The sequence below is a fragment of the Crocodylus siamensis genome, chromosome 9 (genome assembly GCF_052110815.1).
Source record: "Crocodylus siamensis isolate JL-2025a chromosome 9, ASM5211081v1, whole genome shotgun sequence".
NCBI classification, from domain to species: Eukaryota; Metazoa; Chordata; order Crocodylia; family Crocodylidae; genus Crocodylus; species Crocodylus siamensis.
Genome location: NC_143403.1, coordinates 55,862,339 through 55,878,431, shown reverse-complemented (window position 1 = coordinate 55,878,431; position 16,093 = coordinate 55,862,339). Strand labels below are relative to the sequence as shown.

General features: G+C 39.9%; 1 protein-coding gene across 3 annotated transcripts in view; it reads left to right on the top strand.

The window, feature by feature from the left end:
* EIF4ENIF1 (eukaryotic translation initiation factor 4E nuclear import factor 1) overlaps positions 1-15,777 on the top strand; it is a 34,459-nt gene extending 18,682 nt beyond the window's left edge. For 2 of the 3 annotated variants that reach the window (XM_090062409.1, XM_090062411.1), the window contains exons 10-19: positions 1,704-1,933; positions 4,568-4,639; positions 5,233-5,413; positions 6,548-6,627; positions 8,060-8,199; positions 9,269-9,353; positions 10,505-10,637; positions 12,288-12,623; positions 12,887-13,051; positions 13,740-15,777. In XM_090062409.1, coding sequence (XP_089918535.1) covers positions 1,704-1,933; positions 4,568-4,639; positions 5,233-5,413; positions 6,548-6,627; positions 8,060-8,199; positions 9,269-9,353; positions 10,505-10,637; positions 12,288-12,623; positions 12,887-13,051; positions 13,740-13,966 — 1,649 coding nt within the window. In that variant the 3' untranslated portion in view covers positions 13,967-15,777. The remainder of the gene's footprint in view (positions 1-1,703; positions 1,934-4,567; positions 4,640-5,232; positions 5,414-6,547; positions 6,628-8,059; positions 8,200-9,268; positions 9,354-10,504; positions 10,638-12,287; positions 12,624-12,886; positions 13,052-13,739) is intronic. The other variant, XM_090062410.1, reaches the window with a different exon arrangement.
* The last annotated feature ends 316 nt before the right edge of the window (positions 15,778-16,093 follow it).

Genomic DNA, 16,093 nt, shown 5'->3' with positions numbered 1-16,093 from the left:
GACTTTTTATTAAAATCCAATATCTTAAGCAAATGGAACCAACTCCAAGCCTTGAATGGAGACCTAGTGAACCTTGTTCAAGTGTAGCATAGATCTGCAGCTTTTTGCAGCACTGCATCTAATCTTCAGCACAGCAGCATAAAAACAAAATCTTCAAATACCTATAGCTTATGTGCTTTGCACTTTCATTCATAAATATGGATCCTGCCTATTAAAGTGTACTATTAAAGTAGCTCCAGTAATGTAGGAGCAGAACAAAGAATGGGGACTAACTTGTCTTAACTTCTGCCTTACCAACTTTTAATCCTAACACATTCTGCTATGCAAATAAGAAGGAAATCTGTTCCTTGTGGTTTAAACTCTTAACTTGCTGGAGTCAGATGAATGTTTTGATATTTATTCAGTGCCAGTTCTAACTTACTTCCAGATATAGATGCTCAGTCACTTTGGAAATTTGCATGTTTGAGCCTACTGCATGTGTGTACAAACTGACGAGTGCATGTACTGCTCTGAAAAATCAACTGAGCTGCCAAAGCCACTTGCTGGCAAGCAGCATGTTTTGCCATGTAAATGTTAAAACTGCTGGCTGAGTGCAACCTAGAACATCCCATGATTTGGGAGTGGTGGAAATATGGAGGAAAATTCAACCCAGGAAATCCTGCTCCCCAAACTAGATGCTTTTTCAGTCTGTAGCAAGTGCCTGGTCAGGATGAGTGAAGCTTTCTGTTTGGCTTAAACTGAACAGTGTTTTATGCTGAATTCTGACCAACATCATGCTTTTCCTCAAGTTCCATAGTGCATGTCAATCAATATTTTATTTCCTTCCTTTTGCTTTTTGGTTGCAATCAAATAAACCTACTACTTCAGCTTTTGCATCTGTTACAGAAAACCATGACATGTTCCCATCTCTTCCTCCATTTATTCTTCAAGGTACTGATACCTTATGATCTGTGTAATTGATGCAGAATCAGCAGATGTCTTGCCTGGATTCTGGGCACTGAAATATAAAATATCAGCATTGCTTATTTAATATTTTTTGGGGTTTTTTTGAGTGCTACTGAAAGTTTCTTCTGCGAGCCATAGTGGCTTTAGCTTTTGGGGAGGGAGAGAAGTTACACCTAGCTAAAAGCTTTATGCAACTCATTCTTATTGTGATTTGGGTCTCCAAAGTATCTAAACTTCCAGGTATGTATGCTCTTCACCTGTGGTGGCTTCAGACAACAAATTTTGTTTGTGGCTATGAAAATCTAGTTTCCTGAAGTATAAGCTGAAGTATGCTTTGCATACCTGAAACAACATAATAGTAAATAGCTTGCCTTTTTCCCCCTAAAGCTAAAGGAATAGTATTGCTCTGACCTTGACTGTACTTCCTGTTAATCTGTTTTCAAATATATGTCAAGACAGTAGAACTGATTCCCTTCCTTAGCCCTATTCTATCCTGAGAGACTTAACTTTCTAAAGTTAAAATCTATTCTAAAATAGAAGAATTGCTAAAAAGACTCATGCCTAAGATCTGTCCATTGCTCAGTCTTTCTAAAGAGTGAATATAATGTAGTTCATACTAGTTTGAAATGAAGGTGGCAGCAGAACTAGCTCTCTGGGTTCATAGCTTGCCTAAAAAACAGAAAACAACCCCCCCATTAGTCAGGAGCATGCAGTATAAACTGAGTACCTATTATAATAGTCTTCCTCCTAATTCTCAGCAAATTCAGGAGTTGTACTTTCAGTGGAAGAAGTAGAAGCTGGGCTAAAAGGCCTGAAAGTGGACCAGGAAAGGAAAATTGCTACTCCCTTCATGGCAGACCAGATGGAGGAAGCACTAAATATAGCTGGCTCCAGACAAGTCAAGAAAGATGGAGATATGACTGCATTTAACAAACTTGTCAGCAGCATGAAGGCAAGTGGGACTCTACCATCACAACCTAAGGTCAATGTAAGTAATAAATGCCTGGCATTAAAACCTATAAATGGATCCATGGCAAGGTCTATGAAACAACTCTGAAGTACCTTGTTACTGTACGAATTTCATATTGATGCATGGTTCTTGCTTGGATCCAGTGGCTGGTGGCAACATACTGGCTTGGTGAGTGATAGTTCAGTTAGTATACCTAGGGAGGTATTGTTGTCACACTTTTTAAGGATGCTGACCAGAACAGCTAAGAGCAAGCTTTCTAGTTCAACTGCATGGATGGCTTTTATCTGCATCAAAACCCCTCCACATGTTGCCAAAAACTTCTGATGGATCTGGAAATCTTAAATTTGAATGAGAGTTCTGCACATCTAAGAATTGTCGAACAACTTGATTTGATAAATTTAATTTGATGGATGATGGTATAGTTCTTTAAATGTATCACAATGTAAGTGAGTACCATTTTGATAAACCCTATCCCTTAACTAGAGCTTAATCTCTTCATCCATGCCTGTTCAGTTTTAAAGTACTTCTTGCATATAACTGAGTTCTATAGGGGAATGCATTTATCATGTAGCATGAACCCAGCTGTGAGAGCAAGCTGTTGATATGGAAAACATATGCTAATACTGGTTAGTGGATGCCTTCACTCTTTAGTTGTGGGAGTGGAGAGAGAAATGCTGATGTTTTCTCCACTAGAAAATGCACATGGATGTATCTCAGCACCAAGTGCAGTAATCTGGTGCTTTGAAACATTATCGGTTTCAGTGAACACTTGTAAGGCTCTATTGCCACAATTGTATCTGTGGCTATTTAATACAATAAAGCTTTTTTTTAAATGGCACTTAATGGAATAAGACCATCAGCACAGACTTGAAAATCAAACTAGACAGTTAATCTTCCAGCAAACATCTGTATTGACTAGGAGTAACAGGATAGCATTGTGCTATTGGATGACAAGGACCCTTCTAAAACTGGGGATGCTGCTGCTGTGAAAACAGTAGCATGAGGCTTTGTGTACTTCTTAATTTTCAGATGCATTTCCTAATTTAATGAGTAATTTAACTGTCAGCTCTGAATAGTCTAGTCTAATCAAAAAATAAAACTATCCTAATGCTATAATAGTGATGTGAAAAGATAAAATGCCAAGTTACACCCTATTGCATCAGTGTGACCTCTAACTGGTGAGGCATAATTGAGGGGCCGGTTTGCAGAAAATGAGGTTTTACAGATACAACCAGGAAGATGCATTTACACTCTGGAAAATGACTGCTATGAGAGCCCAAGCTTGACTTTCAAAGTGGGTTTGTTTTTTGTCAGGCTGGCTGTTTTTTAAAAGGTGTGGTTGAAACTGAGCATACTTAATGTGGAAGCCATGAAGATGATGTAGAACTCTGTTGCTTTGTGGGAGTACTTGACATGAGAATTCATTCCTTTAAGAAGTTCAGCTTTCTATACAGTCTTTTTCCCTTAATCTTGGTCTAATGTAACCTCCATACCGTCCATCTACTAAACTGCATACAGTAAACAAGTGTACTTTTGAAGGCTTGATGTTTAATTGACTTATAGGGTTCCTTTAAGATATTTGGATCTAGAAGCTGTTGTTTGTGGCTACATGCAATACAAGTTTTCTAGTTTGTAGGTCAATGAGCAGTCATTCAGTAATTTTCCTGGTCAATTGCAGGTTTTTCAGATAATGGCTTCCACCAGTTAAGAATTTGGAGCAGGCATGGTCTAATGGAATAGCAGTTGGAGGGAAGGAGGCAAGAGTGATTCATGCATTTGTTTCTAGCTGACTAATCAGAGCTTTAGTTAACTGTTAAATGTCAAGTAACATCATTCTGCATGTTAAGATTTTGGTATTGCCTTTTTAAATTAAAGAAACTGCTTCAAGTTGAAGTGATCCAAATTTTGTACCTAGCTGTATGTGTATATACAACCTGGAGGGAGGGAATAAGAGCAAACACTTTTTTTTCCCTGTCCATATTCTATCAAGCCTATATTGCTAAGCCACTCGCATGCAAGCTTCAGCCTTTGTATTTGACCACAGAGAACTAGGTGGGTGGGAAGAGCTGAGCATTTTCTAATAACTCTTCTTTTTTTTTATCTTTACAACTTGGCTAAGCATTATGCAGATGTCAGTCCTCAGTGACTGATATCAGAAATGAGCTCTAGAAACATTTTTCTATAAGTTCTTATTAGGAGATTCTTGTTTCTTTCATGTGGTAAATTGACACCCTGTCACTTAACTGCCTGTTGTCCTTCAGCAGTAGCTGGAATTGAGGGATTTGGTTGTTTTTTTTTTAGCTGGCTGATGAAATTTGAGCAGCAGGGAAACTAGTAGAAGCCTTTATTATGACCTCCAGTAAATGGAAGCATTTGTAGGTCAGGCATCCAGATAGCTCACTTTAATTTTTTTTTTTTAAATTGGCTCCTTACAACAATGGATTAGGATTAAAATTGATAATTGCATATTAGTAAGAAGGTGGTTGGACTTGTCTGTATCTAGGTGTCTTATCAGTTATCACATCAGCTTGTGGTGTATATCTTTCCTAGGAGATGGGAATGATGTGGGTTTTGAGCCTTTCTTAAAGCTGATTTTTGTGGTTGTTTAAAAACATTACATGCAGATGTAACCAACTGTTTTTCACTTCCTAGCAAAACCTTGAAAGCCACTTGATGTCTCCTTCTGAGATCCCAAACCAGCCTCTATCAAAGAATATTCTGCAGGTATTTTTCAAACTTCTGGGTGAATCTAAATATGCAAATACAGCCACCACTAGGAGTGAAAGCAAATTCCAGAATTGGACTTTCTGGTGTATTTGGGGCTTGTAATGGATATTAGCATCATACATGATTCATTCATGCATTCAAAAAGAAAGTGTATGGGAGAAACACTGCTGTACAGAGTTCTCTAGGAACTTTCTGAGGGGAAAAATGCCTACCTAGTAGAACTCTTAATAAGCAAATATTAATCCTTAAGTGACCCTTCTTATTAAAGGGAAAACTTGGTGGGACTGTTCTAAACTTGGTCCAGGTCTTTAGATGCCTTTTTTAAAAAGAACTGATTGGGGGGGGGGGGAAAAGCTTTGCATTTGAAACCTTGTCTAACTTGATCCCAACAACATAGTTCTTCCAGTAGAAGATACCACCCTAAGAAATCTGTGCTGTTCTTTAAATGCAAGTAGCTTATGCCCCTGTCTTGTGTTGCTGGATAGTAACTTAAGAAACTACCATAGTCTGCAGTGTCTAAAAAGATTGTTTATTATGTCCTGAAGTTTTAAAGGGGTTATCTGAACCAGCTCTTCATTGCTTCTTCTAAGGCTCTTCTGGGTCCACCTATTGCCAGACCTTCATCCAATGTTTTAAGTGGCCTGATAGGTGGCTTGGAACCAGCACCATCTTTACTGGGACAAAGAGCACCTTCTCCTCCTATTTCACAGGTTTTTCCAACTAGAGCTGCTTCTGCAGACTATCTGCGTCACAGGATTCCTTCACCAATTGGTAAGTGAGACAAGGTATAGAATATGCAATTTCTTTGTAGAGCAGTAGAGACCTGTTTCTTGTGAAACCCGGAGTTTTAAAGAACAGTTGAGTTGACACATTCAGTATTTGATGGATGATTAACTTAAGATCCACTTCTTCAGGTATCTATATAGTTTAGCAATGTGAAGTTTTAAAATACCAGTGAAGATAAGATACTTGCAGCTAAAGTTTGAACTTGTATGGGAAAGTGGTTTAATGCAAACTGCTAATCTTAATTTAAACCAAGGTATCTTGTCTTTTTACAGTAAACTTGAGCTGTCCAATATGCTTTGCTACACTGTAGATATGACAAGTCTCATCTTTCCTTTTTGAAGGTGAATATCTACTACGGATTTAAAAGTCCATACCCAGCTTGACCAGGGTGCACCATGATTTAATGCTGCAAGTTGAGGAGCAACTTTTTAAATGTAATAACACTGCAAACCAAGCTGCTCATCCACTATGAATAAGCAGTTAGTACTAGGTATTCTTTAGGCATTAGTTGCTCTGCATTGCCAAAATGGCAAAAGCTTGTCGTTCACCCCACAGGGAAGCAGAGCAGGATGCCTTGATTCTGAACAGGTCTTACTAAACAAGTGGTGCTGAGGAGAATATCCTCAGTTCTTTAATTTGGAAAAGATGTGGGGGGTGGGAAGGCAGAGGAGAAGAAATTAGATGAGTCAACCGATAACTAACCTTTTGGGTATATGGAGGTTGATGGTAGACTAGACTATTCTGTGGCTGCAGGGGACAGGACAAACTAAGGTGCGGCAACAGAACTTAACTTGAGGCTGGATATTGGGAAGAATTTTTTCACTATAAAGGTGGTTAAGTACTGAGATTCTACAGCCTCCTGTCCTTGGAAGCTTAACAACAAGTTATTTGGGCACTTGCCTAAGTTTTTTGCATGAGACTGATCCAGCCTTGAGCAAGGGATCAGACTTGATGACTTTTGAGGTCTATTCCAGCCCTACTTACTTGCTTCTTTTTTTTTTCTAAAAGTCCCTGGTAGGTACCTTTCAAAGGAAGGTAATAGTTTGGCAGCTGAAATCGGTGGAGGGCACAAAGCTATCTTACTTTGTAGGTGTCAAGTTGTTTGTAACTTTCCTGTAGGTTTTGGACCTGGTTCTCAGCAGTTGCTTGGTGATCCATTTCAGGGGATGCGGAAATCTATGAGCCCAATTGCTGCACAGGTTAGATAAATGCTTCTTGAATAAAGAAACCACTTGATCTGCTGTCTTTGCAATCTCTTGCCAGACTTAACTAAGCTTTGTGGGATTGCATAGGGGTGGAGTAAGTGTTGAATTTTTTTTCTATATTGGAAGACAAATGAAGATGTCCATGTGTATACCATAAATGCTGTGCTTATCTCTTCTTATTGACTTTTGTTGGAGCATAGTACTTGGTGCTCTGTTCTTATGAGGCTTTTCCATAGTCTTGGGGAAACTCTATAACAGTCTATGTAGATCCATGATTGTTGGCCTCCTTAGACTCTATGCACCCCTCCACAACTTTTTTTTTAATTTAGTGGTACCACATTTAAATTTTATTACTGTGGGGAGGGGGGTTGTTTGGCTCTTCCAGTTGTTAAAAAACAATTCTTAAACTAGAAAGAGCATACCTAAATAATAGGTATTAATACAGTATTCTATAATACTTTAGCTAATGCTGGTCTGATGGTACCCCAGTTGATGGTCACTGCTTTTTAAAAAGATTGATTATGGCTCCTGTCGCTGGGGTCTGAACACTCCAAATCTCTAATGTACTTATCCCTGGAGAAATTACAAGGCATGGGCTAAAATCAGATTCCATCTCACTCTGAAGATGCTGAATGGCATGTAAGGGCTTAAATGTGAGGTCTGGAAACCTTGAATTTTAATACAAAATAAAATTCTCTCTAGGAGTGAGGACTTCACGTGGAAAAGATTGAAAATGTAAATCACAAGTTTCCCCATCTTAAAAACTGCTCCTTTTTAGCACACTACCTAAAAAGGGAGGGGAGAGGCAGAGTGCAAAAGAAAATTAAGTGAAGGGGAGCTCTGTGAAATGCTGGAAAGGGGAGCCTCTCCCTGTAGGATGGAGATTCCATAGCAAGGACCCAACCACCTGCAAAGACAAGTTGCTGGCTGGCATGGTGTAGTGTGGTATAGCACACCCCAGTAGCTTGCCCCAGGCCCTAATTGCAAACTTCCTCCTAAAGTGAGGCCTCCCACACATCCTTCAGAACTCCTCCCTTTCCTATACCAGGCTACAGCTCAGAGTTGAAAGGCAGATGCTGCCTCTTGGTCTTAAGAAAGCTGATTCCTGTCCCCAACCACTTCCAGGTCTAATCCTGTTGCCATGTCCTGGCAACAGAGGTGCAACTAGATAGTTCAATCTATAAGCAGTGCAGCACCCCTGAAAGCATGTTGGGCACGCCAAGGTGCTGTGGCTGCCTGGCTGAGAATTGCAATATGGACAAATCAGAGATATTAGCTTGGTGACACATCTAATGATCAGACTATCTCAAAGCAGATGTCAAAATGTTCTCCTGCTGGCTTGCTTTTAAATGTTTCAAGGGAGTAATACAAGAATTGGCATAGAAAATGCAGGTTTTCTGATTCTGCATCTCCTGCTTGGCTTCAGATGAGTCCACTGGAGTTGCAACAAGCTGCATTAGAAGGACTAGCACTACCACATGATCTGGCCATGCAGGCAGCAAACTTCTACCAGCCTGGTTTTGGCAAACCACAAATGGACAAAAGCAGAGATGGCTACAGGAACAGGTGAGAATAAACTGTTGATTTTAAATACAGTACTTCATAGAGCAAGCTATTGATCACTTCTGGGCACATTTTCCTTTTAGTTGGAGACCTTTTTGTTGTTCATTACCCTCCTCTAGAATACAAGTGCAAATGAGTAGAGGTTGTAAAGAAACATTCTAGATGCTATTACCAGGAATAGTAGTTCTATTGACTATGAAAATAAATGTTAAGAGAATTGAAATGCTCTGCCTAACAATTTTAGGATTTCGGCATTTGGAGTCATTGGAGAGGTAGTCCAACTAAATCATTCACAAAAAAAACTTTTGTAATGGTGATCTCTGACCTTCTCCTAGTTAACAAATTGGTCTTGGTCCTAGTGTGAAATATCTCTAGCCAGGTAAAACTGTTCTCTACCTGTAGCCTTCCAAGGACAGTCCTGTGGAACTGTACATACCAAGTCATTTATCTGGCACAAGACACAAATATGTAGTTAAACCCTGTAAGGAAAGGGCAGTAAGCCTTTCTGCTATTCTTCCTATAAGGACTGCACTCCAAAAGAGTGCAGTAAATGTAGATGCATCTATTCTGCTTAGTTGATGTACTGTGTGGTGCTGTACTAAAATGCTGTTCATGTGATTCTACTAAACCAGAAGTAGTATAGTGCTGTGCTTGTACCAAGAATCTCTGTTTTGCAGCAAGGGCACAACTAACTGGTCAAGTTCTGCAGGAGGGCAGAGGACCTCATCTTCCCAAGCCTTACATGGCTGACAACTCCAGTATTTCCATAAAGAACACTGCACAAAAGTCAAAATTAAGAATAGGTCTTACAGCCATCTAATGAACATGACTGGTATGCTTCCAGACTCTTCAGCTGTTAAGAGTCCTAATCTGACTAAACAGGTTTTAAACTAAGTCTTTTTGGCTTAAGCGAATGACAAATTGACCTGGTGTTCTACACTTGAGCTGAGTAACTTGAATGTTGCTTCCCCAAATTGATGTGGGAGTGCTATGTGCTGAGACTTGCCAAAGTTGGCATAGAAAAGGTGAAAAGCACGTTGCTACCTTAGTCTCTAACTTTGTCTCTCTGTAGGCAGCAGCGAGTGACTAAATCTCCTGCACCAGGCCACAGAGGGAATGCATCATCTCCAGCCCCTTCTGCATCCATCACCAGCATGGTGAGTGTTTAGATCAAGAGCATGTGCTCAAATTTGTGTAATGTGAAGAGGATTTAAAGTTGGAAAACAGCAAATTAGTGCACTGTTTTAAAAAGTCACAAATACTAAATGGGCTGTAAAACAAATGAAGATCCAGCTGTTTTGGCTGGGAAGTTGGTTACTGGTGCATCTAGTGGTCAAGAAAAATATGGTCTTCAAGAACCAGCAGTTCTAGTTTCTTAATCTCATTGGATTGACTCCTAGATTTACAAGAAAAAAAGTTTTCAGCCTTCTGACTTATTTATTTATTTTGTATCTTTTTGTGGGGGTAGAGACTGCCCACAAAGGCCTCTGTTTTCATAAGTGGCTTTTTAATGTAATTTTGAGATTTGGCTTTTTTTAGAAAGTTCAATCACTTGACATGTATAGAGAAATATCTTCTCTGAGCTGAAGAACATGCTTTTCTTACCAGTCTCCAGAGGGTTTGCTGGTCTGTGGCTAAGGGCAAGCAGACTAGTTAGCAGCTGGACATGTCATCTACAGTAGACATCTAAGGCTGCTTGCAGACTAAGTAAACCACTTTTTTCTTTCTTTCTTTTTTCTTGGAGAAATGCAAAACTCTAGATCTCTTGGTTCAGAGATGATACCTCTTTCTTAGACCAACTCACAAATGACAAAAATTGTCTTTCTGCAAGCTTTCAGGCACACATGCCCTTCCTCAGGTATGCTTTACTCGGCATGCTCCCACACAGAGCCCAGTATATGCCTAGAAGCAGCAATACATTAATTGGACCCAGCTTGCCCAACATCTGTACAGATCAGGCACTTTAGTGGGGCTTTTTGGGGTACTTTTTATCTAATAGCTGATTGAATCAGTTTTAGATAAGAGCATCACAAAACCCACTGAAGTGCCTGATCTATACTTTGACCCAGCTCTGCAGCATCTGTACCACACTACTGCCTCTAGTAGAATGTAGGTTTTTAATGTCTGCAAGCAGCCTAAATGTTTCCTAATGAGTTTGTCTAAGTTGGAGGAGCTGTTGGGCAAGAAGAGGGAGTGCTGGTTGGTTCCAGTAAAGAGTAGGGGAGGGAGTATTTGTTTGCTCCTTTAAAAAGAACAGATACCTAAAACAGAGAATCTAAGACTTCACTTTAATCACTGTTTCCTGCAGCTTTCTCCATCCTTTACACCTACCTCAGTGATTCGTAAGATGTATGAAAGCAAAGAAAAAAGCAAAGAAGAACCAGTTTCTGGGAAACTGAAAGCTGGTGATAGTAAAGATGAAGGTCAGAGGACAAATGAAGGTATTGTAATAGTTGTTCTAGAAGTTCACCAATGCACAAGGCTTACTGTTCTGTCATCTACCACCACTGAGAACAAGGAACAAGTTTCATGTTGCAGCAAGGAAAGTTTAGGTTGCATATTGGGTAGGGGGGGAAATTCTCACTAGAAGGCTAGTAAAATGCACTGGAACAGGTTACCCAGAGAGGCTGTGAAACCTCCTTCCTTGAAGACTCTCTCTTTTTATTTTAAGACCCAGCTAGGTGGCCTTGGCTGGAATGATCTAGCTGGGGATGGTCCTGCTTTTGAGCAGGGGGTTGGACTAGATGACCTCCTAGGTCCCTTCCAACTTTTCTAATGAATCATTCAGACCAAACCCTGTTTTTGCTATTCCTTGAATTGTTGTTTGCTGTTCTTTAGGACATGCTTGATCAGAGAAATTGAAACTACAGAAGTATACTTTAAACTTCCTCTAGCTTCCAAGAAACAAAACTGCTATACATCTTTAACCCCACTCTTGCCTAAGCTGCAGGTTCTTCTAAAAAGCAGTGTAATGGTGTTGACTAGGCACTCTCCAGTATGCTCTGGAAATCTACATACTGAAGATGGCATAAGCCGAAAATCCTATCCACAAGTCTACAAAACATTTATAAATCTATGGAGCAAAAATAGGCTGGTTCATTAAGAGTAACAATATTGGAAATACTTCCCCCACCAACTTCCCATTTTGAGGGAAGCTCTTGCAAATCAAAGTGCATGGTGGTCCTCCTGTGGCGTTTAGCTAATTTCTTCTAAATGCTTAAGAGGCTAAGGACCCTCTATCTTAAATGAAAAAGCATCTTGGCTAGAAGGATGTTTTTAGTGAAGGTGAAATAAAACTATTGAGGCAACAGTAGAAGGAAATCTTGGTAGAGATTCCCCAACTGTATTTTGCACCATCTCTTCTAAAGCAGGTAATGTTTCCTCTTCCTCAGATTTGCCTCATACTTGATTACTTCTTCTAATGTTATTTCTGGCTAACTAAAATAGCTGTAAATTCCCACATACACCATGTAGACTTCAGGATGCTTCCAGTTGCATATAGAAACCCATTTTATAATCAAGCAGGTCATAGGAAGTCCAACTAAAATTTCTTGTTTTGAATCTAAAATTGAACAGAGGGCTGAAGAAATAATCTAAACCTAAAATTGACAGCATTCAATTGATAGCAGTTGTCTCATAGTTTGCATGTGGACCCAACTTATTCCAGCAATTATGCAAATGACTTCTAGGCATGAAATCAAAGGTGAAGGCCACATGTAACTCTGGAGCAAAAGGTACATATTTTAGCCCAGGCAGGTGGCTAATTGGAATGGAACACATTGGAATTTGAGATTAACCCTCAAATGCAGGTTCCTCCTATTGCTGATTCATGACTTGGATTTAAAAAACCTGGTTTTCAAATCTTGTTTATTGGAATCATGCAGAAAACCTTTCTCTTCAAGGAATGATCCTTTATTGTCACTGCTGTCTTCACTTTTGTGTTAATGCTCATTTTTCTTCCTTGCAAGGCTTCCAGGTTGACTCCTTTTATTTCTTCCAGATAGATCTAGCAAGTACTAGATTAGACTTAAATCTTTGTAAACCCAGTCTCCAGCTGTATTGGATTAAGTCCTGTTCTGTTCTGACTACAGATAACCTACTGTGTAGCTCTGTGGAGAATGCAGACCAAGAAATCTTGCCCACATTGGGTACCAAACTACCTGCACTGCAGCGCTCTGCATGTTCCACACCTCTTACTCAAACAAACCATTGCACGAAAGAACAAGACTACAGGCCTAAATCAGCGGGCAGAAAGACTCCTACAATGGCATCCCCAGTTCCAGGGGCTCCTTTCCTCCGTCCTGTTCACCAGGTACCCCTTGTCCCCCATGTACCACTTGTACGACCTGCTCATCAACTGCATCCCGGATTGGTTCAAAGGATGCTGGCGCAGGGTGTTCATCCACATCTTTCTCTGCTGCAAGCAGGTAATCTTCCTTGTACTGTTGTATGCATCTGCTAGGGGAAAACTTGTTTCTTCCTAAAAACCTAATGCTAGGTACAGATAAAGAACTGTGTTTTCTATAAAAGAACTAGCCCATTTGTGATTTAAGTGTTTTTAATAGTCTTTGCATAAAGGTACTGGAAAGTGATGCTTTACATGTAAAGCCTCTTAACCTTGCATTTCTGATGAGAAAAATTAAGCTTTCTCTTTTTTTTTTTTTTTTTTTTTTTTTGGTCTGGTCAATAGGTATGATTCCACCTGGAGTGGACTTGTCTCACTTGCAGGGATTATCTGGTCCCATCTTGGGTCAGCCTTTTTATCCAGTACCAGCAGCTGGCCATCACCTGCTAAACCCACGGTCTGGGACACCTCTACAGCTTGCAATGATGCAACAGCAACTGCAGCGATCAGGTAGGCTAAAAAGTAGAACCCAAAGGCTACTATAAGAATTCTTATTTTCTGTTGGCATGAAGATACTAATTGCATCTGCACACTAACTACTTTACTTTCAAGCCATACAAGGAATTGAGTTGGAGTAGGGCTGGAAGGAACCTCCAGAGGTCATCTAGATTCTAGTCCCTGCCCTTACCTGAGGCAGGATCATTCCATAGGACCCATAATTTAAACCATTAAATACATCCTAGTTTCCATGGAATTTCCCAAAAAATTCTATCTGCAATTGATTTCTTAATTATGGTATAATTAAACCCTCCCACTAATGGAACAACTTTTTTAGCTGAACAGAAAGCTCTTTACCCTTTATGGGAGTTATTATTTGCTATCACCCATTTAGGCTAAACAGCTCTTCCCTTTTTAGAGGGTAAGACCTTAGCTAACCCACATCTTGTTAATTTACCTTTTGATGCAAAGATAATCATGCTACCAGTCTTCCAGTGGAAGTCTAAAGCAACAGTGCCTTCCTGAACTGGGAAAATAGTTACCTGTTTGCCAAACCACCTGAACAAAATCATGATCCTGTAAGAGTGCACACATGCAAAATCCAATCTGCATAGTAGCCATGTAGTCATAAATTTTGTTTTATAATTGAGGAAATCTTCCTCCTGTTAACTCTCTCTTGACATTTTTCTGTACTGTATAGGCTCTGGAGCACCGGGATCAGCTGTTGGTGTGCAAACCACCCCCCAAAATGTGCCATTGCGGACTGGACTGCCTCATGGACACTCGCAGCATGACCACCGCACCAACCAGAGAAGTAGTTCCCCTATTGGCCTTGCAAAATGGTTTGGGTCAGATGTTTTGCAGCAGCCTCTCCCTTCTATGCCATCCAAAGTCATCAGTGTAGATGAACTGGAATACCGGCAGTGAACTCCGAGAGGATATTTGCTTGTTTAGAGTGGATAAAAATGCCTACAGTCAGGATCTCTTGCGCTTCACCTAGGTTGTTTTGGGTTTTTGTGGGGCTCTTTATTTTTGGCACTGTGTGCAGAATTTCTTTTCAAGAGACTAAAGCACATGGCACCTGTCCTGGTCTCCATGTCTGCATTGGAACTAAAGGATCTAATAGGGCTTCAAGTGAAGCCTGAAGCGATGTGGATGCAAGACGGTTTAATCCTGGAAGTCTCTTCCTTTTGGTTTTCTTTCTTTTTTGTAAGATATGTGAATGAAATGCTGAAATCCTCTTATCTAGAGGTAGCAGCTAAGGGTTCCTTCTACAGAAAAATGTATAGACTTTGTGTACAGACTTGTATAAACAATCTTTTGTATATACACTTAGGATAGCTTTTTTTTTTTCTGACCCTATACAGCTGTACATAAGAGTAGAGCAGTTGAGCTTTAGTTGTGCCTCTGGTTTTGGGTCTTTCTCCATTGTACATGTAGGACTTCTTTGTTTAAGATTTAAAACTGCATATCCTAAGTGTGCAAGTGAACAGGATAAAGTTGCTTTGCCTTTTCTTGCTGCTCATCTCCTTCCAGAAGTCTCCCTTCTCCAGCTCATCCCTGTCATCTACTGTGCACTCAGTGTAGCTAAAGGTGTTGAAGTAAAAGCCCACATTTTGTTTCTTGTACAACAGATCTGACTCCCTGTTGCTCTTTTCCCCTTCTCGTTAAAGGAGGAAGCAGTTAACTTCATAACTGCTTTATAGATGGGGCTGGCATGGAGATCAGAGTAAGCTAGTCCTTACAGTCTACAGTCTGACTACTGTCTGCTGCTCCACAATTGGCTAGAACAGATGTATCTTGTAGCAGCTGTAATGTTTGCACACAGTTGTCATGATGCCTACAGCAGGGCTGGTTCTGGTCCCTATTTAGCTGAGGTATTATTTTCTTTTGTGGTTTTTTGTTGTTTTTGTTTTTTTTTTAATTTGACTTACTCCAACATTTAAAGGTCAACAAAATAGAGCCTTTCAAATCTTACCCTTCCAGTATTTTGCCCAGTTACAGTAACTTGTTCCATAATACCTCCAGTTATTTCTGGAGGGGAATTCTGCACCCTCTTGCACCTAGCATGCATCAATTTATACAGTTACTGTAACAGTGTTTTTGGGTTTTTTTTCTGTGCGTGTGGGGGGGGGGTTGGGTTTTTTTTTAAGGGAGAGAGCTAGTTCTGTGATCTTATACTTAGGGATTTTTTTAATACTGTGTTCCTCCTCTTCTTTTTTTTTTCTTTTTTTAAGCCTATGCTTCACTTTCCTGAGCAATTTAAGCATTCTCCATATTTCTACTGCATGGTTCCTCACTTTTTCACTTTTGTGTTGAGTCCAGTATTAGTCATGTCTTGTTTTAATCTAGACCATTGTGCTCTTTTAAAAGGTGAAAGCACAACCCAGAATTCTCACCAAGACTTGCTTCCCCTCCCGCAAATAGTCTAATTGAATGCAAAACCAGCAGCAGAAAACCACTTAACTATACTATGAGTGCTGACATGCTGTGGTGGGATTGTTCCAGGCTGATAGACCCTTTTTTGCAGAAATGGCAAGCATGCATCTCCAGTGAGAAATTCATTGGGGTTGCTAATATTGAATAAATTATTTACTGGTTACTCATACGATATTGACTTCTTCTATGTTTAAAAAAATGCAATCACCAGCTCATCCTTGTAAAAGATTGTTTTCATAACTTTTTAACTTGACACATTTCCCAATAACATTCTGTAAATAAAGTCAGTTCTACCTGCTGTTGGTGTCAACTGCTCTTTTTTTAAGTTACCTTTTTTATATGGCTGATGCATTAGAGTAAGAAGACAATGTACCTTTTGCCCTTTTTTTTTCCCCTTGGATTATTAAGCTAGATTACTGTTACTAGGAGGAGAGAATATACTGGGCTTATATGACCCTAGCTAGCTAATTGTCAAGCCTCTTCTTAAAGACCCCCAAGGCAGGAGCTAGCATCACTTCCATTGAAAGTTGGTTCCAGATCCCCACCTCTCTAGAACCCCAATACCTTGCCTACCAATCTCCTCAACTTTAATAAAGTTGACCATTTTGAAGTAAA